Raw genomic sequence first — 27,957 nt, 5'->3', positions numbered from 1 at the left:
CCAATACATTTCCACGTGACGCGGGGCGCGTACTCGCTGGCGTTCATTTCGTCGCGTCACGCCGGCGTTGCCACGCCAGGTGCCGGTCCTGCCATATACTCGCAGGCACGCATCGCGTTGCGTTGCTTTGACGCATACACGTTTCAGCGCATCCGGCGTCTCTCCGTCACGAAAAGAGATAGGCGCAGTGTGGTCTGGTTAATGAATCGATTAGAAATGCAGCATGTCGCATTTTGCGCCAGTTGCCCTTGGGCCACGCCGACAGACGCTGGCCGCGCCTGGCGTCAGACTATATTAGAGAGTTTTAGTACTGCGGAATGGTGCTACGTACGCATCACGCAAGCGCCTTGCGTTACGTGGCGTCGTTTGCCACTAATCGGCTTTTAGTACGCCGTAGTACCCGCGTACGTAACGAGCGTGAAGCGTGTTGCGTCATCTGGTAGATCAAAATAGAAGCACGTGTTGTTGACAGCCAATGTGAGCCAATCCAAGTGTTATAGCCAGATTATGGCAATATTTTAAGTCACAGAGTCGGTCGGTGCTTGCCTTTGATGCCGCCATTTTGCAAAACGAAGTCTCGCGCTGTCGCGAACTTGTTCGAGAGTGGCGAGATCACCTCATACGTACGCACGCACGCATCTCATGCGTGCGTACGTAGCGGAGGCGTACGTAATGCGATACGGGCGCGTTGCGGTCTGCGCATGCGCACTACGCAGAACGTGGTGTCCTTACGTACGCAACGCCGCCACGTACGCAGCGTACGCAGTACTAAAACTCTCTATTGCGCTCTCGTTTTGCTAACGTAGCGTCGGTGTACCCAGCGTGTGCACACGTCCACGCTACATTGGAGTATATTGGGCCCTTCATGATGCGCTCGCTGCCGTTTTGATAGCTCCACATGTACCAAGTTGGCTGTTACGTGACGTCAATGGATGGCGAAATATATGACTGGTGCAAACGTGATAATCCTGACTCGCGTGTCACGTAGGAACATGGCAACATACCTCGCTCGTAGCGTGCTAGCGGCCGTTCCGCTGGCTCCACTTACACTAAATTCGGTATCGCGTGACGTGAATAGATGACGAATGTAAACGACACGCCCAAACAGGATAATAATGACACGAAACTCATGTATGGCATCATATACCTCCACCTCGAAGCGTTGTTCTGATTTTGAAGTGATATATCAACATTTCTCATTCGTGCTTCGCATGTAATCTATTCCCTCTGTACGTGGGATCTGCCAATTTTTTTCTTTATCTAAGACAGCTGCGCGTTCCTTTCTCAGCTTCTCTCCTACCACCTGTTTGCACTCGCTTCCCCTCTTTCTCCTCTCCTATGCTGTACCTCGTTCGTCTCGCAACGTCGACGCAGGGAGCGTCTGCTAATCTGCACTAGCTCCCCCCTCTCGTCTAGGCATTCCTCCGCGCAGCGTTTACACCACCATTGTACATATGCGTCTCCCTCTCTTGTTTCATAACGCCGACGCAGGCAGCGTTTGCTAGCGAGGTTCTTCATTGAAAAAAATTGGCAGATCTCCTGTACGGAGCGGTTGTGATCAGGCAATTGAATTCCATATGCCATGAAATTCGGGGCTCTAGCGCTGATCGATGATATGCAAAGCACTAGTGAGGAAGGTAGTATGTCACTATACTGAGCACAACATTACATGGTTGACGTAAATTATGCCGCACATGACTTCCGTGCTATGATTATCATGTTCGGACTTGTCGTTTACCTTCGTCCTGTTCACGTCACGTAATACCAATCTTTCCATGTGTGAAGCTAGCGGAACGGCCGCGAGCACGCTATGAACGTAGCATGTATACTCACGTTTTACCTGTCACGCATATAGTAATCTTTATGTTTAGGCGTGTCATTTACTGTCTTCATATATTTACGTAAACTGATACCAAGAATGGTACATGAGCAGCTAGCACAATGGCCACAAGCACGCTATGAGCATAGCATGCATTCATGTTTCACGTGACACTCATATCAAGATTATCATGTTTGGACGTGTCGTGTTCCTTCGTCGTCTATTCACGTCACCTGATACCAAATTGGGTATATGTGGAGCTAGCGAAACGGCCACGAGCACGTTATGAGCGTAGCATGCAATCATGTTTCCCATGACACGCATATGAAGATTATCATGTTCGGACGTGCTATTTACCTTTGTCGCCCGTTCACGTCACGTATTAACAAATTTCGTGTTTGTGGAGCAAATGAAACTGGCGCGAGCGCACTGTGAGCGTAGCATGTAGTCATGTTTTACATGACACGCATATGAGGATTATCTTGTTGGGACGTGTCATTTATCTTCGTCGTCTATTCACGTTACTTGATACGAAATTTGGTGCTAGTGAAACGGCTGCGAGCGTATCATGAGCAGGGCATGTAGTGATGTTTTTACATGACATGCATCTCATGATTATCATGTATGCATCAGACATGTACTTTCGTCATTCATTCACGTCCCGTAATACCAAACTTGGTATGTGTAAACTAGCGAAATGACCGCGAGTGCATCATGAGCATGGCGTGTAGTCATAGCTAGTCATATTGTGAAAATCACGAGATGTATTTCACGACATTCACGTTAGAGTCTGTCACTTATGTTCACTATGCAGTATGTCATATCATACCAGTTTTTCAAAATGTCATGTAAACGAAACCAACACAAAAGCAGCAAGACGAATAAGTGTATATCTGGACATTCATGACATACATATCAAGGTTTTCATTTTAAGACTAGTCAGTGAGGCTCGTCATACCGTCATATTATGTCATACCCATTTCGGCATCGATACAATTATCGAGACGGCCAGGAGAGCTAAAGTCGTAGGCGGCTACATAGATGCGCTAAAAGTCGCTCAAATTCGCTACGAGGTGCTTTGCATTTAAAAACAAAAAGAAGTCACAACATTGCCGCAAGGCTGAACCAATGAACACGATATCCAAAAATGGGTAGGTTATGATCAGGATGGCAAGCAAATTGAAGCGTGCGCCGCGTTTCTCACGCACAAATAACGCATGAAACTTTCTCACAAGTACAGATGAACGCGAATAGGCGTCTAAGTTGTTACTTCGCTGTGTCTGAAAAACGAGCTCGCTTCGCAAACGGATACGTTGCAACAATTTCAGTGACCTTTGTGCGCCTGGTAACTACATAAAAATTGTTATGGTGAAAGCCACAGGCCAGCCAAAACGTCCGATCGCCCCACCACGAAAGAAGGGTGCGCAATCGAGCGTACACTTTCTCAACTCTGCAGAGCAAAGTACGTGTGGGAAAGGACAGCACGCGCCGCCGCATGCTCAATGCCCCATCCTGTTGGCAATGCTGAAAGCACGATAGTGCCTCCCCCCCTCATGTTGCCCATCACCAGCGGTAAGAGGTAGATGCCGTTTGTACGATGAAAAACGTGCTTCGCGGTGGCTCAGTGGTTAACGCCTCTATTTCACGACTCAGAGGCTCCACGTTCGATTCCACGCGTCGGAGTGTTTTAAGTGCGAATGCACTTTATAAGCGCCCATGAATCCGCCGTCCACGGTGCGACTCCTTTTCTCCTTTAGCAACGGTGCGAGAAACCGAGAGAAGCATCTGTAGCAACGGCGCAGCGACGTCACACACCTCGTGATTGCATGCGCTTCGCCCTCCGCTCCGTGGCTGCGCGCGCCCACCACGACTTGCTCGAGATCAGCAAGTCGTCATAGGTATGGATACATCGCAGGCATAAACCTCGACTGCGATAGCTCCAACAACGAGTACAACGCCATCGAACGCGAGCATTGCACGAGTTGTTGAAGATGTCGCACCGTTTTAAGACAAGGTAGCTCGGTGAAGGGCCCGTGATGCCGAGTGCAAGCGGGCGAAGCGGGCCGCGGACATAAACATCATTATATTGCGAATTTAGTGTCACATATAGGCGTAAACTTACCAAAATTTTCTGAGAGGGCCCAATGGTTGCTAGGAATCGCAATGTGATCACACGGGGGAGTTTAAATTAACCCACTGGCAAATGCCAACGGATATTGACTTTACCCCCCTTATAGCATCACCCCGTACATTCGCACTTAAGCATGTTCTCCCCGCGAAATTCTTGGGAGTTTTTTTAGGATAATTTTCTTTCTTGCGTTTCCCTATATAAAAACACGTATACATATACCATGAGTGACGGCGACACTGACCTTTTTTTTATACTTCATAAGGAAACCTTGCCAGTAAAAACGTGGCTTGAAGAGAGAGGGATATATGTACCATGGGGAAGCAGCTATCTCCTGTGCAACAAACCTGACACCAATGAACATGTGTTTATTGATTGTAAGAATGCTATATTCTTTTGGGACATTTTACAGAGGACTCTAAAAAAGATTCTCCTCTTACTCGATATGGAATTTGTTTTTTTTTTGCCTTGTGATAGTTTTGTGCAAAATTTGGATGTTATATTTTTACTTCGTCTTCTTTCGGTTTGGCGTAGTATGCTTTCATACAGACACTGTTATGTAAGAGTTCGATCCGTTAATGAGTGTTTCGAGGAAGCTGTTATAGAAGTGCGAGATGTGTATGAGTCTACCGCCTGTGTGGAAAATGTAATATATTTGATGCGTTATCACTCAAGAAACACGTGTGATGGCGTTTGTCAGATTAGCTTGATCTGTAGTCAAGAAGGCAATAAAGAAAAAAAGTTGCTGGCGGCAAAATCCAGCTGAGAATGTCTATTTAATTGCTATCTCAACAGCCGACTGCTCGCGCTACGCAACATTCACTAGCCAGGATATTGACCACTAAAGTAGCGCCAGTGGGAGACCTCTCCATTTCGTGGTTGGACAATAAAAATTTGCAGCGTGCGCGTTAACTGAGAGCAGATGGCGCGACTCTGAGTCCACTTGCGTGCTCTCAGTTTTAGTGCTTTATTCACACAAAATTGGGGTTTGTAAACTTGCCTACAATAAAACACTGCAAGTTTCATCAGAAGAATTATTTTATTGGCAACGTAGTCATATATTCTTGCTCAGCCTTCTCTACTTCTACATTTTGTTATCTTGCTGGCCACGCCTGCACTCTTTGTGTGCCACATAAATTTATCGTAACACTTTCCGTTCGGCTTGGTCCCCTTCTTGACACGGAGTTCATAGTTACTCCCTAGAGAAAAAAATTGACAGGAATTTTCATTGATTTTTTACGTACAACTTTCTCAAAACGTTTATTTCTTCTGAGCTAGAGGAAAGTAAAAACCAAAATCGCCCTGTATTTTAAATCATTCTAGGGGACACAACAAGCCACGTCCTTTGTTAATTGTGAGGCATACCCAAGATGACCTCTTGGAGAACAATGTCCCCGTATGTAGTCTCAACTTCGTTTCGCCAGAACTTAGTACTAGTTGCGCAAAACGAGGATCACGTATTGCGCATAGCAAGAGTTGAACGTTCCGAATAGTTGATGTATCTTTACCTCAACGTGCAGCGTATGACTAGTTGGCTTCTTTGGCGATGCCATGATCACGTTAAACGTATCGTTCACCGTACTGCCTTAAAAGACAGACATCAATATCTCTATTTTAATTGCCTCGAAATAATACAATTAAAAAAAAGCTCTTCCCGACTGCATGATTACTAAGTGTTGAATAACACAATGAAATTGATTAAAACAAAAATAGTTAAAACGACCAAATCTATATTTTTCAGGCTTTAAAAGCAATATCCTTAGCGTTCGAACCATGCGTGTATAAAGGAAATTCGAAACAGTCTATTCACACGTAAAGGATATATCAATTGGCTCGACTACACCACTTATCACATCACCTGATCTTTGCCATGCGTCGTTAAGCATTACACGTATTGACACAAGCCACTTTCAAACTACGTGCGCCGTCTGATTCTTGCGCCCTCCCTATCGCAGATGGTGTACTGGTGAAACAGGTCCGAAATGCTGCAAGTGGCACCTCTCAAAATAAGTCATGCAACAACAGCTACGCGCCTCGCGTGATGCTCGAGAAACACAGAATGAAAAGAGGTGAGAAATTGAGAAGAGACTGTCATCTCAAGCAGCCATACAGACTTTCTTTGAGGTATTAGTACCTTGGGCCAAAGTTCACTCCAACTCCTTCTATTTATTAAAGTGGGCGTTTAACTGGGTGAAAATATATATTCACAAGCTTTCTCATGGAGTCTGCTCGTGCGTCGTTATTCACAATGAGCAGACAAATATGCCTTACCTGCACTTGCTGGCACACCGCCCGTAAATTCTCAGAGCAGAGACATGTGCGTCAAGTGTTCACTTAAGCAGGACACTTTTATTAAGGTGTACCATAATGGCACGTTCACCTTTGTTCTGAGTACTTAAACCCTGCATACGCCTTTTTAAAGTTAATTATTAGGCGTAAAGCTGCCGACAATAAATGGTTTGAATGAAAAGTATACAGCAGGCTGTAAAAAGCGGCAGTCACTTCAAAGCTGTGAAGGCAAAATTATGCATTGGCTAAAATCGGTTATGTAATGAGAAACAGGGAAGCTAATGTCAAAGCAATATGGATAGGATAATGGAGGTCGCGAAGGAGTTTTACAGAGAGCTGTACACAAGCGAGAACAACCAGGATGATATCATGAGAAACAATAATAGTCCAGATTAATTCGACATCCTAAAATTAACGACCAGGGGATACGAAACTGTTGTAGGTCCGGTTGCTAAGGTTTGGGTGCACGTTAAAGAGCCCCAGGTGATGGAAATTTCTGGAGTCCTCAACTACTGCGTCTCTCGTAATCAAATTGTGGTTTCAAGATTTTAAAACCCACAAATCGATCAATCAATGACAGGGGAAAAAGAAAGCCACTGAAGGAGTGAAAATGGGCTAAGCTGCTAGTGTCGATTAGTTAACACTCGATATCCTGAATGATGGCCGAGAAATTGTGTTAGAAAAACTGGCCACCTTATATACGAATCGTCGTTTGCCGGGAAGAGTACCAAAAATATAAAAGAATGCCGACAACACCTCAATAAATAACAAAGGAGATGTCAAGACTTGAAAAATGACAGGCCGATCAACTCACTTTCCGTTGTCTGCCAACCATTTACAAAACCAATGGCTCACAAAACTAAGGCGACATTACAGTTCGATCAACCAGAGGACCAAGCAGGATTTTGTACAGGCTACCCCGAAATTGACCATTGTCATACTATCTTAAAGGTGATACAAACAACCCCTCTACATAGCCTGCATCTATTAAGAGAAGGCGTTTGACTCAGTGGAGGCATCAGCAATAATGCAGGCACTACGGAATCAGGGCATTCAAGAACCCTTATATAACATACTAGAAGAAAAAGTTCTCCATAACGAGACAGATTTACATTAAAGAAGAGTGTAAGGTTAGGAGACAGAATCACCGCGTGTTTACAGGAATTTTCAAGATCCTAGATTGGGAAGAGTTAGGAATAACTGTAATGAACAGTATCTTAGTAACCAGCGATTCACTGAAGACATTTTCTGATAAGTAACTCAGAGGACAAAACAACTCATGATTACATAACTGTACACGGAAAGCAGAAAAGTAAGCCTGAAAGCTTATATATGCAAAACTAGTGTGCAACATTCTCGGCAGAAAGCACACTTTGTGATAGATGGACAGACGCCGAAAGCTGTAAAGAAAAATTTTTGCTTAGGACAGGAGCTGACGACGGAGCCAAACCATGAGAGTGAAATAACTAGAAGATTCAAGATAGGGTGGATCAAAATCAGCAAGCATTCCGTAATCATGAATGGTAATCTGCAACTAACCCTCAAGAAGAAAGTATATAAAAGCGGCATCTTGCCATTACTTACCTAAAGAGCGAAAACTTGGATGCTTACAAAGAGGGTTCAACTTTAATTGAGTATAATTCAGTGAGAAATGAAAACGAAATCGATAGGTGTAAGTTTAAAAGACAAGATGAGAGCACAGTGGGTCAGGGAAGAAACCAGGGTAAAGGATATCATAGTTGAAACAAGAAAAAAAATTCGACATGGGCAGGGCACGTAGCATATTGTCAGGATAACCGCTGGTCACTAAGGGAGACTGGCTGGGTTCCGGGAGAAGGCGAACGCACAAAAAGGACACAGAAGTTTAGGGGGGTTGATGAGAGTAAAAAGTTCGCAGGTATAACGGGGCAACGAAAGCACAAGTGCGCGTTGATTGGCAGATCATGGGAGAGGTCTTTGCTTGAAGTGGGCGTAGTCAGGCTGCTGCTGCTGCTGCTGCTGCTGCTGCTGATGATGATGATGATGTATGCGCCTAAAAAAATCAGTGTTGTGCTCTTGGAAAGTCACCTGAGCATGTAATAAAAATTATCACAGTTTCTATGAGTGTAAGTAAAAACATCACCATGCGCCTGTAAGTTGTAGCACTTATTAGCCTCCTGCAATCAAAATTATTTACCAGTGGTGCAAGGATAAAAAGACACAGTGGAGCTGATTGGTTCCAAAACCGTCTTCACAATACGAAGTGACACTCAGTGATGCCAAGTTATAAGAAGTAACGCCAAGCGTTGCCAAGTAGCAGGTGAGTCCAGCACAGTCACATCTTGCCGTCTCGGTCGCACCAAACCAGTCAATTCAGCAGTATGACTGGTCCAGAGGCCACGATTCCCGGTAAGCGGCTGCAGCGTCCGCAGTGCGTATGGTATTGTTCGCTCCTGGTTCCCGCCTCGCGCCACCGCCTATCGCCGCCTTCATAGGGCGCTTGGAGGTATGTACGTAGTCGCCCTATAGCGAACACGCCTCGATAACATGTTAGAAGAAATTCCACCGGTGATCTCCCCATAGGTCTAGCTACGGGCGTTGTACAAAAGCACCTCACAGAAACCCTCTAGGACATTTTTCTTTTGTAATTTGGAATGTAAATATGTTCTTTACTCTTAAATAATCTCTTACTTTCTGTCAAACTGAAAGAGCAAGCTAGTGTAGCTTTGAAGCAAACAGAGCACCCTTTGCAGCTGGTCACAGCGGTGCAGGGCTGGGCAGAGATGCTCGGAAAATTATTCCGGAGTACTTACATCGACATGCCCGAGTTCGGACGAAAAGTTCGATATGAACGTACTCTTGTCTTTAGCGTAAAGATATATTGCGGATACACTTTAGCAAAATGTCGAAAAAGGTATTCGGCTACATCTACTGAATTGCTTTTTTATTTTTTAGGATCCTCATACTTTGTCAATGTATTTATATGGTTCAACATCATGCCGTGACTATATATGCAGCGGACTGAAGAGTCAAGTTTATATACAATTTCTTGAAGTACTCTTATACTTTTGGTGCTATAACGACATTACAGATACAAGGAAGAGGTACAAAATACATGATTGGTAACAGTGACAATATTGCCTGTATATTTTTAAAAAAGCACCATATTTGTATATTTGTATATTTGTATATATTTGTATATTACTAAAAAATCACTAGCAAGCATAAAAAGCACTGTACACCTAAATTGCCAAGCTTTGTCGCAGGAAAATAAGGTATAATAAAGACAATACTTTTCGAGAAAATCATTCAAATTACAAGGACTTCCCTATCGCGAAAACAAGTGGCACTGGCCCAGTGCCATACTTGATTACTGGACCAGTGTGGCGCTGACACTGGGACAGTGCCACGCTGCACAAGGCGCGCTGGCGCTGCACACTTGGACACCCATCATCGGTCTAAATGTGGCTTTTAAATTGTTTTTAAAAATTTTGGTCAGACGCACATCGTAATTAGGGTTGAAACATAGGGGCAGTAAAAAAAAGAAAATGAAGAAAAGTGAGTGAGCTGGAGTCGAACCTACTACCTCAACACATCACACATTCTGAGCTTGACGCGCTGCCCACAACTCCACACCTGAAAGACGGGAATGAATGTAATTTTCTTCATCTTAAAAGAAATTCAGGTATCCAAAATTATGATTTTGTCATTCACATACGCAGTGCTTCGTCTCTTCGTGCTCGTGCTTAACAGGCGATTGTTAGCTTAGTTTTTGCGAGTTGCCTTGGATCACATTCATCTGGCACGTTTTGCCGCAATGCTTGATAGCGTCGCTGCACATGTGTCACGGCAGTCCTAGGGACTCGCTATGCGGCTAGTAATACCTATGTAGATAACAGCATTCATCTCTACTGCTCACTGTACACTGTAGATTTTGTCCCTGGATAGTTTGGAAGTATTCACTGTCCTGCTCACTTACGTTACGCGTACGACCGCCGCAGCACTTCGTTCTAACCAAACGACCATTAGGTTTAGGGCCGTACTTCTTGCGCCATAGTTGCTGTTAAGATTGTAGATATTCAGTTCGAAATAGTCTAATAACCGTCAAAGTGCAGTTTAGATAAAAACTGACCCATGAGTGGTCACATTTTCACCTTCGACGGCACAAATAAGAAGCTAAAAACACCGAGATTGGGCATTGCAGCGGATAACTGCTAGAGTAGGTTGGTCTTGATTATCAGGCTGATACTACTGTCATACTGTGTTTCCAATTCTTAGTTCTATCGATGCCGTTCCTAAAATACATTGATAAAATTTGATCAAACTTCAGGGAAAGTGTACCCACGCCTGGAGGGGGGGGGGGGTCATTCATGGATGGAATGGAACTGTTTTTCCCGTATTTCTCGCATGCCACCCCCTCTTTGCCCCCCCCCCATGAGTAGGCCTAGTTAAACATGACGCATCAGTTCTGTGGCTTTCGGCCCCCCTGCAGGAACACAATTGTCGTTTGTCCCCCCAGAAAAATCCTGGTGGCACCCCTACCTCACGCGCTCGACATATGAATGCTTCAGCATACTCGCATCCATTGCCTAACTAAAACAAAGCTATATATGTGTAGCACATAGATGATAGAACCATCATATTCGATATATTTTACGCTCGACATGTCGCGATTCAATATGAAGTCTTACAGAAAGTGCGCTGATCACGCTTAGTTTCTTCCCAAGTGCCGCTAACGTTATCAGTGTGTGGTAGACACTGTGCAGCGTGACCAGCGTCTCCCACCGCGCTTTAAGACACTGGGCTACCCTGTACAGCGTGGCCCAGTGCGTTTCAGCGCAATGGGCGACGCTGGCCGTGCTGTACACTGTGTCCCAGTGCCTCCCAGCGCGATGTGGTACTCAGGGACACACTGTACAGCGTTTCCAGTGTCACCCAACGTGCTGAAACGCACTGGGGGATACTGAAAACGCGGTTTTTTTTCGATAGGGTTGGTTTTCTTTTAGACAGCATCATTTTGACTTGAACACAAGCTCGTGGTATAAAAAGTTCTTTCTGCCACTGCAGGTGGAAACAATTCGTGTTATGTCAACAAACACCACCATTCTTGCCAGACAGCCTTGCAGCACGGTGACATTTCTTGTTGGGTCATCCAGCGGTATTAGTGGTTTGCCGCTCAAAAACAGTTCGCAATGAATGGCGGTGCTTCTCCGTGTATGTCCGTACTCATTGTATTCCTTGCACTAAAAGCGCATTTAAGCGACAGGCTGTAAACTTTGCCGCGAAAATTGAGAAACATTTTGTATACATAAAGAGCTATTGTTGCGCGAACATTGTCAGAGCAGTTCCGAAACAACACGTTGCAGCTACGTATTCGCCGTACCCACGGAAGCTTGTCATGCACCGTCTCGAGGATCGAATTAATTTTTTCCTCTAAAATCGTGTACGTTTCGCGGTCGTTTGAAAAAATGCGTGTCATTGCATCATGATCGGTCTTCAAAGCCTGTCATAACGGCAGATTTAGTTTTGTTCTTCAGTGAGATTGTTTTGTGTGGTGCCTACCCAAAGTGTTAACAAATGCGATGCCTTTCTATTATGCACACTAATGAACGCGTTACGATGCATTACGATGAACTTGCCGCCCTCTTCCATCAGTGAATTCATAGACTAAAGCCTAGCCATTTCGAGAATTCAGGTACATGGAGAAGCTACCAGCGAGGTCAAGTATGCGGCATCCTGGCAACGCAACGGAAATAAAAAAAATAAATTACAGCAACGTTTGCTAGACTTGTTCAGCAAGCGTCGGTTGTGAACAAAGACGACCCTTGAGTTGGAGATAACAATGGAAGAAAGAAAAGTTATTGCAGCAACCTCCAGATGCAAAGCCTGGTAACAATAACGCGTTTTAGGCGACAGACAGAAAAGGAACTTCAATGAGTTTCTCAGGCACTGTCGGAGGCACGCCTTGTCGCGCTCTCCCTTGCCTGATGACAATTTCCACAACTCAGCGTCTCACCTTGCCTTTTGTTCCATTAGTGTTCTTGCAGTTGCTACTGAACAGCGCAAGGATCAATGGATTGCATCACTCATAGACTTGCTGACTGATCCATCCACTTCGTCCACTCGCGCATTGCGTCGTCAAGCCCATGATTTCGCCGTTCGCGACGACCTTCTCCACCGACGCAATTACAACGGTGACGGCCGCCAGTGGCTACTTGTCATACCCCGCAGTCTGCGCTCTGACATATGCGAATTCTTTTATTCTTATCCGCAATGTGCGCACTCCGGGGTATTGAAGACTTATCACCGCAGTCGCCAACGGTACTTTTGGCGCGACATGTACCGCTACGTGCAGAAATTCATTCGCTTCTGCATAGACTGTCAGCGCCGCAAAACTTCAACGCACCTGTCACCGGTAGGTCTGCAACCTCTACCTTGCCCCGCAAGGCAGTTTGGGCGTGTTGGCATCGATTTATATGGGCCACTTCCACTAACGTCAGCTGGTAACCGCTGGGCCATTGTCGCTGTGGACCACCTCACGCGATACGCCAAAACTGCCGCACTCCCGCGGCTAGAGCGAGCGATGTGGCCTCCTTCCTGCTCTAACGATTCATGCTGCGACACGGTCCACCACAGTAAGTGCTCAGTGATCGAGGCCGCGTCTTCCTGTCTGAAGTCGAAGCCATTCTTGAAGAGTGCAGCGCTGTTCACCGCAAAACTGCTGCTTACCACCCGCAGACGAATGGCCACACCGAACGCTTCAACCGTACGCTCGGCGACAGGCTCTCCAAGTACGTCGCCGCTGATCACACAAATTTGGATGACATTCCACCCTTCGTGACCTACGCAAATAATACAACCCCTCAGAGTACTACTGTCTTTTCACTTTTTATTATGCGGAAGGCACCTGTCACACACCATTGACACGATACTTCCGTAAAAGCCAGATCCGTCCGAGTGGACACCTATTTCTGCTACAGCCAAGCTTGCTGAAGAGTGTCGAGAGCTTTAAAAGACCTTTACTGCGCATGATCAAGAGCGGCAAAAAGGCATTCGCGCTGATACCAGCACTACTGCGCCCACGTTCCTTCCTGGAGCGTCCGTCTGGCTCTCGATCCCTACCACTGCAACTGGCCTATCTTCAAAACTATTGCCCAAATACGAAGACCCCTACCGTGTTGTGGAACGCACTTCCCCTGTAAATTACTTGACTGAACCCATCGCCGTCGGACATGCGCCGTCGAGGGCGCGACATAGTCAACGTGGAGCGCCTCAAAACCTACCACGACCCGCTTATACAACCCAGCTGTTAGGTCGCCAGGCGGCTCCCTCTTCGTACCCGGGGTAGTTGTGGCGAAGCCTTCGAACAGTGGGTCGTCCTCACCAGCACCTTCTAGTGGGTTGCCCTTTTCGTAAAAAGAAGAGCAGCTCGTGCAAAGAGTCGGTCCCCGCATTCACTGTCCCTGTTGTGTATCATCGCCGAGTGGCTGCAAATGAACGTCTTCACAATATATATATATATATATATATATATATATATATATATATATATATATATATATATATATATATATATATATATATATATATATATATATATTTATGTATATATATATATATATAAAGCTTTTTCACATAACTTGTTTATTCAGCTGACGTTTCCACGGAAGTCCCCCGTCGTTTCAAGGCTTGATAATACTTACACATTTTCGTGTCTTCTCATAGCTTCTCGAGACAGGAGGGTAGGGGACAGAACAGAAATAATAACAACAACAAAAAAAGGGAGGAGGAAACGTTAGAAAGGAGCAAGAGCGACACAGCGGGATTAGGAAGGGAAAGGAGCTCAACAGAGTGAGGTGACCGTAAACGAGCAGTGCCATCTTTGTCAACAATACCTCCCAACCCTTCCCCGCAGTTGACATTGTGCCCACTGTTTCTGTATTTTACCCTTCAGTGCAATCCGCTTGAAGCTTGCCCTCCTTTGAAGTTTGCGACAAATTGGTAGGGAGAGCTTAAGCGCTTCAAATGCATGTTGGTATTGTCGGAAGATATCAAAGAGCCGGTAATTGTGGCGCCGCCATCAATATTCATTATATGCATTTGCTCCTGTCAGTGAAGGAAAAGAAGAAGAAAAAAGAGAAAAAAAGAGAAAAAAAAGATAGAGAAGTAAAGGGGGGTGGAACTGTACGACATCCGCAATCACTAATCTGTGCACTTCCGCTGTGCTTGAAGCGGCAAGTGATTTCTCTATAGGTGTATACGCTAAAACCTTTGTTAGGCTGTAACATTCTTGTTGTAATGGGGGGCTAGGGGCAGTCTACTGATTAGAGAGGGGCGTTTACGTCTTTTAGGGATCGTAACGCTGACAGATTGCCTGGGTGTTCATTTATCCCGTTTTCTTAATGTTGAATTTGCAGATAAATTAAGATTTCCGTTCTCTGATTGTTCGAAAATCGCTTTCCAATAGTGTAGCCTTAATGTCATGGAACCCGTGATCTTTAAAGTACTGTGTTTTGAAAGTGGGAGACCTCGCAGGGAACGTACAAGGGCCCGGTGGTTTTTAAATCTAATTCTAAACAGAGTGTCTCTCTGGCCCACGTATCGCATAATATATCTACCACATTCCATACGGTATATGACGTTATCCGAGTCACAGTCCAGTGCACCTCTTATCTTGTGCTTAAAATCCGAATGGGCGATTTCCGCCACTGTCATTGTCCACATGTGTTCGCATACCTTGAATCTGCTTTTTCTGCAAGGGCGACACCCAGTTTGAGGTTTCACGCCCATCTTTGAATTTATCAAATGATCCTTTATACTTTTCGGCCACCTGTATACAACACAAAAAGGAGAATTGAAAATTTTGGATAGTCGTACGCTCTGTCGCAATATGTTTAGGTGTTTTCTTAGGACGTTGTTTATGTTCAGTGGTTGCTCGTAAAAGTTAATAGTGAATTTTTGTTACGGTGCTGGTCGGTATCTCTTTGGTAGTGTAGAAGAGTCGTGCAGGCCAGAGTTTCCGCTTTTTGATGGAGTCATTAATAATACCTAACGGGTATTCTTCATGAAGGAGTATTTGGCGCATATGTGCTGTTTTTATGGAACAGCACACATAGGAAACAGATCTGAGCGTGTATTGCCTAGGCCTATTGCAGCAGTGCGAGAGGTTAGGAAAGAGCGAACGTAGCCATATATCTTTTGTCCTCAACCGATGTCAGCTCTCTCAAATAAGATGAGCTCATGGAACATAGTGTCAAGTGCGCTTTTCAAATCAAGAGCTACGATGAGATGCTTTGCACCAACCGTGGTATTGCAGAGTACCTCTTCCCGGAGTAGAAAGAAGATGTCCTACGTTGACAAATGTTGGAGAAATCCAAACTAGCTAGTTGGAAAAAGGTTCTGATTTTCAATGTAAGTCGTGAGGCGTGTGAGATTCACCAATAATTTGCTAAGACTGGATGTTATTGATATTGGCCTTGAATTTTGTAGGTCATGTGTTTTTCCTTGCTTTGGAATATTAATAATTTCGGCTTCCTTGCAATGTATCGGAACCACGCCCTTCTTTCATTGCTGTTCATTTATATACCGAGTAAGCTGTTCGAGCTGTTCGTCACTCTGATTCCGAACCTTCGCGTTTATTAGCTGGTCAAGTCTAGGGCAGTATTGCGCTTTGCTCCTTGCGTGGCCACGAATAGTTCTGCCTTGGTGATCGGTGCGTCGAGCACTGCGTTTTCCTGGCCTTGGTATGCTAAAGCGCACGGTGGAGTGATGACCACGCCTATGTACTTGTCTCGGAACTTAGAAAGGCGTCATAGGAAGGTGTCATCTGTTCCTGGAATGTGCCTGGCGAGCTTCTTAAGGATTATGTTTGCTGCCGTTTCGGTTTTACCAGATTTCGTTATGCTGCACAGTGTTGTCCATGTCTTTGAGGTGTGTAAGTTTTCTCAGAGTGAGACACGAAAATTCGCCCAGCTGGCCGTCTCCAACTGCTGCGCGTAAGCGTTGACCCGCTCAGATATCTCAGCAATTCTATAGCACAATTTTCTATTCAGTCGCTGTTGTTTACACAGCTTGGTCAACCTTCTCTTGAGTTCCCACATTTGTATCAGATGGCTGTTGACTACCGGGATTTCTGCTGCGAGCGCAACCTGGTTAGAAGTTGCTTTGCGAGCTTATCGTATGTGCGTCGCTCAATCTTCAGCGCTATACGGTAAAATTTCGGGCAGTCGGACTTAACGATAAGTTACCCAGTCTGTTAATAACACATGGCCTTGAGATTGCTGAATTTTGGGGGAGGCTATTGACATGCTCAAGATATAATGGTCACTGTCGAGATTCTCTTCTAGGCTACTCCAGAACACCTCGTATCCGTTATTTATGAATGCTAGATCAGGAAATTTTTCTACGCTGACGCTGTTACCCAATCTTGTCGCATGTTGCGGGAGCACGAGAAGTTGGAGCTCATGAGCATCAACAACTCGCTAGAATACTGGGCCTTTCGGGGTATCTGTTCGGTACCCCCCGGTAGTGTGAGGGGTATTGAAGTCCCCGAGAAGCAGTAGTTGATCTTGGATGCTGGAATTACTCTTGGCATACCGAATAAGTGCGTCAAAATCGGCCCGCTTTTTTTTAGGGGAACTACACACGTTCGCGATTATGGTTTTGGCTTTGCTACGCTTTTGCGGTAGTTTACTTATGATTTGGTGGTTAATGCTGCTAGTTACCAGATGATCTATACTAGTCGCTATTTCCTTAATAACCAACGTGGTGACTATAGGGTAGTCTGAATTTGATATCGTGTAGTAGTCACTCAATTTCATCGGCTTATTACAAACCTTTTGTAGACAAGTGACATCACGTTTGACTGGCTCAGTATTAAGAAATTGTTGTAGAGTGACCGCCCGTTTGTGGAAGGTGCGGCAATTCCATTGCCATATTTTAAGATATTCGGTATGCGCTCGTGTTTTACTCGCCATGAATAGTTCTATCGCTGTCCGAGGTTGGGAGTTGTTTTGGACGACGGATAGACGGAGCACCCAGGCTGCTTTTAGGCCGTTTAAGAACAGCGGCCCTTATGCTGGCGATAGATTCATTGACATAACTCTTTGAAGTTCTGAAATTCGGCATATATTTGCTGCTAAAAGCTTAGCATGCGTTGCAGTTGCTGCAATACTTGTTTTAATGTACCTTTCATAAAACTTCACTCAATGTAACCTGGCCAGATGTGCCGGTTGTTTTAGAAAGTGTATTTAGCTCGATTCTATACCGCGGTTAGCTTTCAGGGAGGCCAACTCTCGTTTTACTTCTGCCAAGCTCTCACGGAGGAGTTTTTTTCTCACTATAGATTTGTAGTGCACCAGAATGCGGCACTCGTCAAGGAAGAAGAATTTGGCGTTAGGCCACGTGGCAGGTGCAGCACGTAATAAAAATGAGTTTGAAAACAACGTTGTCAGGGCTGGATGTTCCTCGTGTTAGCTCCGACAGTTAATGGTGACCCGATAAAGAACACACAACCCCGATCATGCCGCATAGGTCTCGCCGGCTCTACCATTAATCCTACCGGTCCTGACGCTCAAGAAGACGCCACACCTAGCGGTGCTGCAGTCACTGCAATTCACCATGTCAACCTGCCACCATTTTGGCCCAGCAGCCCCAGCACAAGGTTTCTGCTGGTCGAGGCGCACTTCCGTCTACGGCAAATTACCAGCCAACAGACCAGGTAGTGGCATCTGGTGTCCTGCTTAGCTCAGGACGCAGCCGACTACTTAGATGATATTTTAGTGTCACTGCACTCGAGCCATCCCTGCGAGACGTTGAAGGCAGCTATAATTTCCCGCAAATCTGAGTCGGAACACAGCAGACTCCAACAGCTCATCATGTCTACAGAGCTCGGTGACCGTCGCCCATCACAGCTCCTGCAGCGCATGCGCCAGCTTCTTGGCGACCCCTCCACCCCCGAAGAGGAGAAGTCACTCTCCGACGGCCCCTCCGCCCCCCAAATACACAGTCGCTCCCCGATGCCCCCACGTTCTCCGGAACTTCGAACAACTGACGCGCCGCGGGACGTCTCATCCTCAACCGTGTGCTGGTACCACCGTCGATTCGGTGCCTCTGCTCGCTAGTGCACTCGTCCATGCTCCTGGTCAGGGAAATGCGACGACCGGTCACTAACGGCGGCAAGTGGTACTGGTCAAAAATCATGCCGCCTTTTCTATGTTTCTGATAAGATCACTTGCGCTAGCTTCCTAGTGGACACAGGAGCCCAGGTTAGTGGCATCTCGGTCACGTGTGCAGATCGCCGTCACAACGAACAGAACCACCCACTCCAAGCGGTCAACAATTCCACCATTTGCACATACGGCCTACGCTCTATTACATTTGAGCTTAAACTAGTCCGTACGTTCCGCTGGTTTTCATCCTTGCTGACGTCTCGGAAACTTTTCTTGGAGCTGACTTCCTCAAAATTTTCCATCTTGCTGTGGACATGCATACTCACCGCCTCATTGATCTCAACACCCACCTCTCCATCAACAGTATACTCTGTACTTCCTCGCCAACGGGACTGCGAGCTCTCACAACTGCTTCGCCGTAGGCGAAAACGCCCGCCGACTTTCCCAGCATCATGAAGCCACAAACAAGAGAGTCACCTGTGAAGCATTCCATCACTCACCACATTATGACCACTGCACCTTCCATTTTTACACGACCCCATCGACTATCTGGAGAACGCCTTGCCATCGCCCGGCGTGAATTATAGCTCATACTTGAACTCGGCGGCCTTCCTGTAGCAGCTGGGCGTCGTCACTCCACATAGTGCCGAAGAAAGGTCCTGGCGACTGGAGACCATGTGGCGATTACCGCGCTATGAAATGCCCACACCTTACCAGACCGCTTTTCAATTCCTCACATACAGGATTTCACGTCAAATTCGGCTGGGTGCACAATCTTCTCTAAAATGGACTTAGTGATGGCTCACCATCAGATTCTTGTAGCACCCACCGACATTCTGAAGGCGGCCATCACCACCCCATTTGGTCTGTTTGAATATGTGAGGATGCCTTTTGGGTTGCGCAACCCTGCACAGACCTTTCAGCGCACTATCAACGGGGTCACGCGAGGTCTCGATTTCGTATTTGCCTACCATCATGACCTCCTTGTAGCAAGCTCATCTGGCCCTGAGCATGAAGCCCACCTGCGCACCCTGTTACACCGCCTGGTAGACTACGGCCTCGTAATTAATCCCAATAAGTGCCTCTTCGGCGTCACTACATTAGAGTTCCTAGGCCACCTTGTCACTCTAAAGGGTATCCAACCACTCGCCAGCAAAGTGAAAGCTATTCAAGACTTTTCACCCCCGACTTCACTAAAGACAATCTGAGAATTTCCGGGCCTACTTAACCTCCATCGCCGCTCTCTTCCAAAGTTTTCTACATTCCTAAAGCCCTTGACCGACCTTTTGGCTAAAAAGAAAAATCCGGCTGTACTACTGGAGTGAACCGAGAACGCTGCATCTGCCTTTGACACTGCCAAAAAGGCCCTGTCAGACGCCACCATGCTCATACTTCTTGTCCCTGATGCCCCAATTCGTCTCATCACCGATGCATCAGGCGTGGCAGTTGGCGCCGTTCTCGAGCAGCATGAGTCCGGTTGGCAGCCCCTTGATATTTTTCTCGCAAAAACTGAAGCCACCAGATGCAAAATACAGTACATTTTCCCGAGAACTCCTCACGCTATACCTCGCCATCAAACATTTTCGCCATTTATTGGAGGACCGGGACGTCTACGTCGTTAGAGACCACAAGCCCCTAACGTTTCCCTTCTATCGTAATCACAGATATTATACTGCATGGGAGGACCGTCAACAATGCTTTGTTTCCGAGTTCACTGTGGATATCAGACAACTACATGGGCAGCAAATTGCTGCTGCTGACGCACTATCTCGCATCGATGCCTTGTCGACCCAGCCACCACTATAGACATAGATGAGCTAGCAGCTGCCCAAAGCAATGATCCTGAGCTGCATCGTCTTCGTTCTTCATCCACGTCTCTATTGTTCACTGAGTGGCCACCTTCATTTTCTACCTCAATATTAACGTGCGAAATGTCTACTGGAATCCCTCGGCCCTTCGTGCTTTCAGCTTTTCGTCGTGAAATTTTTGATCAATTGCACAACATGAGTCATCCTGGTATTCGTGCGACCAGAAGCTAGTCACATCTCGTTTCCTTCGGCCAAGCATCAATGCTGATGTCCGGCCCTGGGCGCGAACCTGCCTTGAGCGCCAGCGGGGTAAAGTTCACCGTCACACAGTCACGGCAAACTCGCCTTTTCGGCCTCCAGCAACACCACCTAGACTTTTTTTCAGGCCTCCGCAAGCCTACGTGATGTCATCAGTGTGAGATCTGCCTGGAAGCTCGCTTCACTCAAATGACCGGCACACGTTCGCGTTTTGTCGTTCCGCGGCCCAGTTGCACTGGTAGCATTTTTTTCTCAGAGATTTACACCTAGAAGCAGGCCCGTGGCTAGAGGGGAGGGGTTAGGCGGCCCCCTTGTCCCCCCCCCCGCCAAAATCCGGATGGAGAGGGCTGTTTTACTGAGAATAAATAGTGAAAATAGGGGTTTGTCAAATACTTCAACAGGTGCTCCAGCACCCGAAAATTAATTTTTGGCTACGGGCCTGCCTAGAAAGAATTTTTGTTAGCAACAGGTGTAAATGTTATAGACCCCGAAAAGTTTTTGATATTTACACCTATATTTACAATTGTAGCAGAACCTTGTGATGAGCTCATCGTGCAATGGAGAAGTTCACACCTAGCAGCAGAGCAGTGGTAACGGGAAACAAAAATAAGTCTATTGGCTATAATACCACACGTGAGAAAGTGTGCCTCAGTGAGTTATGATTATACTGAAGTAAGGCGCGTTATTGGACTCCTTGGTTTATGTAAAGTTTTTGAAGGCATTGGAGGGTCCATTTTGCATTTCAGTAAATGGACCAGAAGATTTGTGTCAAAACAAAACTGCATGTTTTATTATATAAAGTGCTATTAAAAAGAAACCAACAATGAAATAAAACCATTGAACGAGGATTCATGTGAAGTTTCTCATATACAATATTTTCATAAAAAGTAAAATAAAGCAAACATGACATTATCTGTAAAATCTTTTCAACACTTAGTTGACTTATTTTCAGTAGATATAATTGAACACACACGAAATGGGTTAGATATGATCTATTTAAATCTTCAAATGATTCTTCCACATAACATCTCAAGTGCCAAAAGAAAGGCAATGTTCACAGCAAAAGAAACAATGTGTCAATACCTTAAAAAATTGTGGAGATAAAGCTTTTAACATTTTTAAAATGATCTTGTAGAAGGTGTTGAAACTTGGAGCTCAAACGATTTGGCTTTATAAACACAAAAGACACATCATCAGTCATGTGCGAGAGATTACGCCTGGAGTGTCTTCAGTTCCCGTTTAGCTGCTTTGGCTTCAGACAGCCTGTTCTTTTCTCGTTTGCAAAGGTTGTTTAACAAAGTGTTGGCTGCTGCACTAAGTATGTACCTCATCACTACATATGGCATATGGCCATTGTCACAAACATCGAAGTTTTCATTCCATTCAAGGAAGATTGTTGTCATTGAAACAAGCAGTTCTTTCTGCTCTTCGCAGGAATAAAATTTGGCTGCGTGTTTTTCACTTGTCAGTTTCTCGAGAACAATATTCATCGTCAGTACGGCGTTCACAACGACGGCTTGGGGAAACTTAAGTCCACCTCTTGTGATACTCGTTATGAGCTCGTGTGCCTCAATTGTAGGAGTCCTACTCCCAACAACTAGATTATTTTTACAGAATGCACATTTAAGCTTCTTGAGTGCAGCATGTGCGCAATAACCGGCGGCATAAGTTGTAGCTAGAAGTGTGTGCTGCTTTGCAGCAATGTCCTCTTCTCCAACTACAATCTGGAATTGCTTTAAAGCATCACGAAATTCATCAGTGGAGGCACATCGAAGAATCTCGTCACTCTCTGGCAGCTCGAGGACCTTCTGCAGCCTCAATTCGTGCTCCGCTTCATACATCTGCCGTATGGAGATATGGTACTGTGCGCCACTTAACTGTCGGTACCTGCCAAACCTGTCTTCAAGGCAGTCCGACTGGAATTTCCCAAGTAAGACGTACCTGAATCCAAGCTTTTCAAGGCAGTAGCTTGTCACCTGAACAAGAGCAAGAGACGTGTGACGCAACGCATTGTGCGTCTCATGACTGAAATGACCAGTGTCTGCTTGAGGCTTTTCCAGTAGTCGAGCCAACTGACTATTTTGTTCAAAAACTCGACTTGGGGGCAACAAACTGCCTTTATGGGCTCTTGTAAGTCATGTCGAAGGTGCCCCCCTTTATCCGGCGTCTTAACATTCACTATGCGCCACCACATTACGACAGTGCTGATAAAATCGGCTGTGCTTTTGGCATGCTGCAGTTCTGCTGCTTGTGCACTGTTGAGAGCTGCGATTGTGAAACTGTTGAACACCTTAAGAACAAGTTTCATGTTTTGTCGCTCTAAGTTCGAAGGTTTCAGTGCCTTCAAAGACAATGTTGGAGCAAGTCGTACAAGCTCATTTCTTTCTCTCTCATGGAGCTCTAGCAGCGTGTTGAATGAAGCTGTTAGCACGCACGGCTTGTCAGGTAGTCCATTGATGTCTGGAAAAAACATACATTTACCACTGTTACGCTGGTTAAGCCAATCGTTTCGTATGCATTTTAAAACATGAACAGAATCTAAAATAAAAACAGTGGTCTTGATTGGTCTGATGCATGCTTGTAGACCGCATCAACCTTCCGTGGCTCTGAAAAAAATGACATTGGCTTCCCAATGATGGAGTTGTTGTCTGAAACAAGCGCGATTACTCGAAAGCCTGTTGCCTCCAGCCCATTAATGAGCTCACGAAGAAATTGATGCAGCTGTATTGCATCTATTTTTGCCACTGGAAGGATGTGCACTACGTCTTTGCTTGACGACAGGAGGCTTTGAATCATAAACACATATGCAGTTCTTGCTGCGTTTTGACTGTTTGTAGCCATTCCTACTAGACCACCATCTTTGTAGTCAATGTAGGGCTGCAGATGAATTTGGCCCATGACAAGCGTCACAGTTTTTTTGTGGTCATCCATTCCTGCGGCCAGCCTCTTTGCATACGACAGAAATAAAGCATCTTGTTGCTCAGAGCATGGGTTCACACGGCATGACCCACAAACAGGTCTAATTGTGTCGGGATGTCGAAGTTTCCACTTTGATGTGGACCTAATAAATCTGTACGCATGTGGAGATATTGTGAACACAAGGCTAGCAAATACCAGCAAGTCCACAGGGTATTTCGAAGTTCTGCACAGTAAAATGCCGACTTGCTGTTTTAAGAACTTGACAACTTCTACTTGCCACTCATGTGGGACACTTTGGGATGCTAGTTCAACCAGTGTTTCCACTGTCTTCTTTATGACAATCTGCAAGCCTTCTTCGCTGTCGGAGAAACCTCCTGCCAAAATTTTCACAGCACTAAGGACTTTGTCGATTTCCCGCAGATCACACAAATAAACAGGAAGCACGAGGGTTCCAAGCTTGTTAAGCTGAACGTCACCAACGAACACTTTCACAATCAAATCAGCTGACACTGTCACAGAAAGATGCACAGTTGGAGCTTCTTGAGAATCGAAGTTTAGGAAGAGGACTTTGTCGTGAGTAACAAGTTTTGTCCAGAAGGTGTTTGTCTGAAAACTTGTCAGAGCGGTGAGCAAGTCTTCAAAAGTACTGATGTTATTCTTTTTCTTCTCTTCTTCGTGAGGTTCAGCGGACTGCCTTATTGCCTTCTGTAGCGATTCTCCCTCTAGACGAAGCCGCTTCTCTTCTGGGCCTTCCCGGACAACAGTAGTAGGGCGAGAAAGATACGAAGGGCAGTTTGGAAATAGCCTCGGGATAGCACCAGACTTGAGTCGTCTCAGCTGGAGAGGAACTTCAAGTACTCGTCCGGTTTTCGCATCTTGATAGGTCGATGTTGTCACAAAATCACTTGTATGAAAGTGCTTCTTACACACCTGAAAAAAAAGAAAGAAAAATGAAACAGTGCTTATAGCACAAAAATCAAGCAAGAAAAAGCTAGCAGACATTCGTCAACTACATATCAGAAAATGTGGCTGTATTATTAGGCATTATCATAGTAGCAATGCCTTGTTAGGCGGCCCAACAGGCGAGCGCTGTTTACTAAATCTAACTCTCATAGGATTTGATCAGGCGCTGCAGTCTATTTAGAGCAACTCGGGCCATCAGCTAGGCGTGAGATTGCGAGGAAAGTACTTGTTTGTCAAGACTGGTCACGCGAAAACAAAAATTAGGCAAACAGCATGATTACTAATACTGCGTGTCTCATGTCCTTCGTAAAATATGCTGCAAGTGCCCCGAAGGCATAGCTCACAAATAATGAAAATTGAAAGGTTTTTAGTTGCATAGCTCAGTGAGTTTACACATGCGTAGGCACCTGCGACAAGTGAAAGAACGCACTTACCACAGTGTACATTGTGGGCGCAAAATCCTTGCGAGGGATCGCTTTCGTCCATGCGGTTCTTTGGTCGGCGTCCATCGGAAACCGATAGACGCGCGCTTTAGGTCCATGAGCATAGTTAGAGTTGCACCCCGGTGCACAGCAGCATCCAGGCATATTGCGTAGTTTACCCAACCATGCTCACACAGCACAAGAGAAAGAAAAAACAGCGTGAGCGGTAACAAAATGCAACTAGCCTACAACCACAACAGCCAGCAGAGCGAGCGAGCACGTAAGATCAATGTGGCCAGACGCACTGTCATGCGCTGCCAACTTCGCTCGGCTGTGCACAAAAATGTTTAAAGCGTGAATAAAGCAAGTAAATAAGTACATCTTTTGAAAGATATAATATTGCTAAGCTTTTTTTGTTAGATAGTAGGTAATTATTTTCTACAGTTTGCCTACTGAAAACTTGTTTCAAAGTAAAAAAGATTTTCTATTTGGCGAACAGAAGCCGCAAGCCATTCCGACCTCAGCCAGTCGAGCGTTGCTTTCTCACAGATCTCACAGCAGTGACGTCACGCTGACGAGACGGAGGCTTGCCGAGACCTTGAAAAAAAATCTAGGTGGTGTTCCGTCCAGACGCAAAGTTTTCCCATGTCCATCTTGACATGGTCGGCCCTCTTCCGTCATCGCAAGGAGTCTGTTACCTGCTGACATGTGTGGATCGTGTCACCAGGTGGCCAGCGTTTCTGATTTCCGACATTACAGCACCAACAGTTGTCAAGGCTTTCACAAATAGCTCGGTGTCGTGCTTTCGATGCCCTTCTGTCGTCACCACTGATCGCGGTCGTCCATTTCAATCGGCCCTTTTCACCGCACTTGCCAATATCTTGGGCATTTGACACATCCACACTACTTCCTACCATCCTTCCGCCAATGGCATGGTCGAACAACTTCCTCGACTACTGAAAGCGGCCCTCACTGCTCACCAGACAAGGGAACGTTGGCTCGACCACCTTCCCTTCATACCTATAGACATGCGATCACCATTGAAAGTGGATCTCGGCTGCTCATCGGCCGAACAAGTCTTTGGCGTTTTCCTGCGTTTTCCAGGAGAATTCTTCGAGGCAAAATTGCCACCTTCCGCTCACGATGCCTCCCCGTACATTCGAGAGCTGCGCACCACGTTTCGGTACCTTGCTCCTGTGATTCCTGCCGACCGACACCCCCAGTCTGTCTTCTTCAGCCAGGATCTGCATGACTGCAGTCACGTGTTTGTTTGGCGTGACCAAATACGGCCACCACTCACACCAGCCTATGATGGCCCATTCCGCGCACTCCATCGTACACCTAAGACGTACACGCTGGACATCAATGGCCGTGAAGACGTCGTGGCTGCTCATCGACTGAAACCTGCGTATATCGCTGCTCTCGCGGCCGTGGGTTTCAATCTTCAGTCTGGATGCCCACATCCAAGCATGTCCACTGGGCGACTGATCTGGGGACTCCTACGGCTCTCGCTCTACGGGGGGGGGGGGAGCCCTGTAGCGCCACAGAATTCGGCGCTCGTCAAGGAACAAGAAGTTGGCATTGGGCCGCGTGGCGGGTGCAGCGCGATAATAAAAAAATAGTTCGAAAACTGAACGCTGTCAAGGCTACATCTTCCTCGTGTTAGCTCTGACAGATTTTTGTTTTGATATTCCGGATTAGCCGTAATAGGAGCAGTGAGTGAAGCAACTCGTACATAACTTATCTCGCCATGTTCGGGTGCTTGCTTAATCGCAGAGCCTGGAGCCTCAAATTTAGGTGACTTGTGTAAGTGTGAATGAGGTAGGGTCTTGTGAATAGAGTCCTTCCGGGTCCAGTATCTCGATCTAGGTTTGTATCTAAAGAGCTGAACCATGTGCGGGTCTCTGGCAACTCCGGCCAGTTGTACAAGGCAGATTTTCTATCATCAAAACTGAACCAGCGGGGATGTTGAGGTGGCTTCGGTGAAGTGTCGTTCAGGAAGGCTGGTGCGCAGTAGCCCTTGAGGTTCTTTTCTGCGGAGATTTGAGTCGTGTCCTGCAACATCGGTCGTCTGTCAAACGACCCTCGCCACAAGCTGCACACTTCGGAGAGCACTCGTGTTCGGCTGCAGGGTCCCTATGTCCACAAACGTGACACACTTGATTGTCCGGCTGGGGGCAGACGTCTGAACGGGGACCAACCTTATGGAACACTTTGCACACCTGGGTGGTAACCTTGTAGAGGTAGCAAGCAAGTTCTCCACCAATGTAATAGACGTACCAAGGTGCAATGCCTCGAAAAATTGTTACAACGGCAATTTTGGTGGTTTTAAGCATACGTGCATCCGTAATTTCGACCCCTTGTGTGTTTAGGTGGATATTAGCTTTTAGTGCTTCAGGCGTCGTGTGGGAATCTAAGCCGTGAATGATGCCTTTAAATGTCCCTTCGCTTGTCGCTACGTAAGCATTGACTGAGTGTTGCTGACCGTTTATCTTTATGGGGGCAATACAGCAGTAAATATTTGTTGGTGGTACAAAATCGTCAAAAAATCTATGGACTTAACCTTCTTTTCTTTCGCAAGAGCTTTTTTCTTCCTCAGAGTGAGCACCGTTTGCCAGGCTCTATCCGCTTGGTTTTTGCTGTTGGTCTCAGAGTTCTGATCGTTGGTTCTATATGACAGTGAGAAGCTGTTAGCTGTAGAGTCTTCAAAATTCACATTATCAAGGTCTTAGCGTCACGTGTTCGTCATCCGCGAGGGTCCGGGACGCGCAATAGCGTCTGAGGGTTCATTCGCGAGAGCCATCGAGCACACGCGCTACGCGCAAGGTTACGTTCCTGCCGCCGCCCACATGGCGGCGATGACTTTGTCGAGCTCGCACGATAGGAAGTTGTGTTTGGCCTTCTGAAATAAAGCGTTCCAGTCGCTTACAACTGTGGTTGATTTCAGTCGATGTGGAACAAGTTCAGAAAGCCATGGCAATAGTCGAAATCGATCGCACACACAAATTTTCACAATGGAACCGGAAAATTCGCAGAGCACATGTGGACACGACCGTTCTAGAAGAAACTCTAAGGCTCGCGCTGGGTGCGTCATTGCATGAGAACTCTGTACAAGTACGTCTACTGCTCTTGGCCATTGTGCGCGGTTTGCGCACGGTAGCACTTGCAGTGCAACAGGGCGATCAAAATACTCGAGACAGAC

General features: G+C 46.1%; 1 protein-coding gene and 1 pseudogene across 1 annotated transcript in view; both read right to left on the bottom strand.

The window, feature by feature from the left end:
* Nucleotides 1-4,967: 4,967 nt before the first annotated feature.
* LOC142787044 (uncharacterized) overlaps nucleotides 4,968-27,957 on the bottom strand; it is an 88,495-nt gene continuing 65,505 nt past the window's right edge. The window contains exon 5 of the mRNA XM_075884675.1: nucleotides 4,968-5,146. Coding sequence (XP_075740790.1) covers nucleotides 5,016-5,146 — 131 coding nt within the window. The 3' untranslated portion in view covers nucleotides 4,968-5,015. The remainder of the gene's footprint in view (nucleotides 5,147-27,957) is intronic.
* LOC142787033 (uncharacterized) lies at nucleotides 21,543-25,093 on the bottom strand (annotated as a pseudogene).

Source organism: Rhipicephalus microplus, unplaced genomic scaffold (genome assembly GCF_043290135.1).
Source record: "Rhipicephalus microplus isolate Deutch F79 unplaced genomic scaffold, USDA_Rmic scaffold_42, whole genome shotgun sequence".
Taxonomy (NCBI): Eukaryota; Metazoa; Arthropoda; class Arachnida; order Ixodida; family Ixodidae; genus Rhipicephalus; species Rhipicephalus microplus.
Note: the sequence above shows the minus strand (reverse complement) of the source record. Positions and strands in the feature narration are given on the sequence as shown.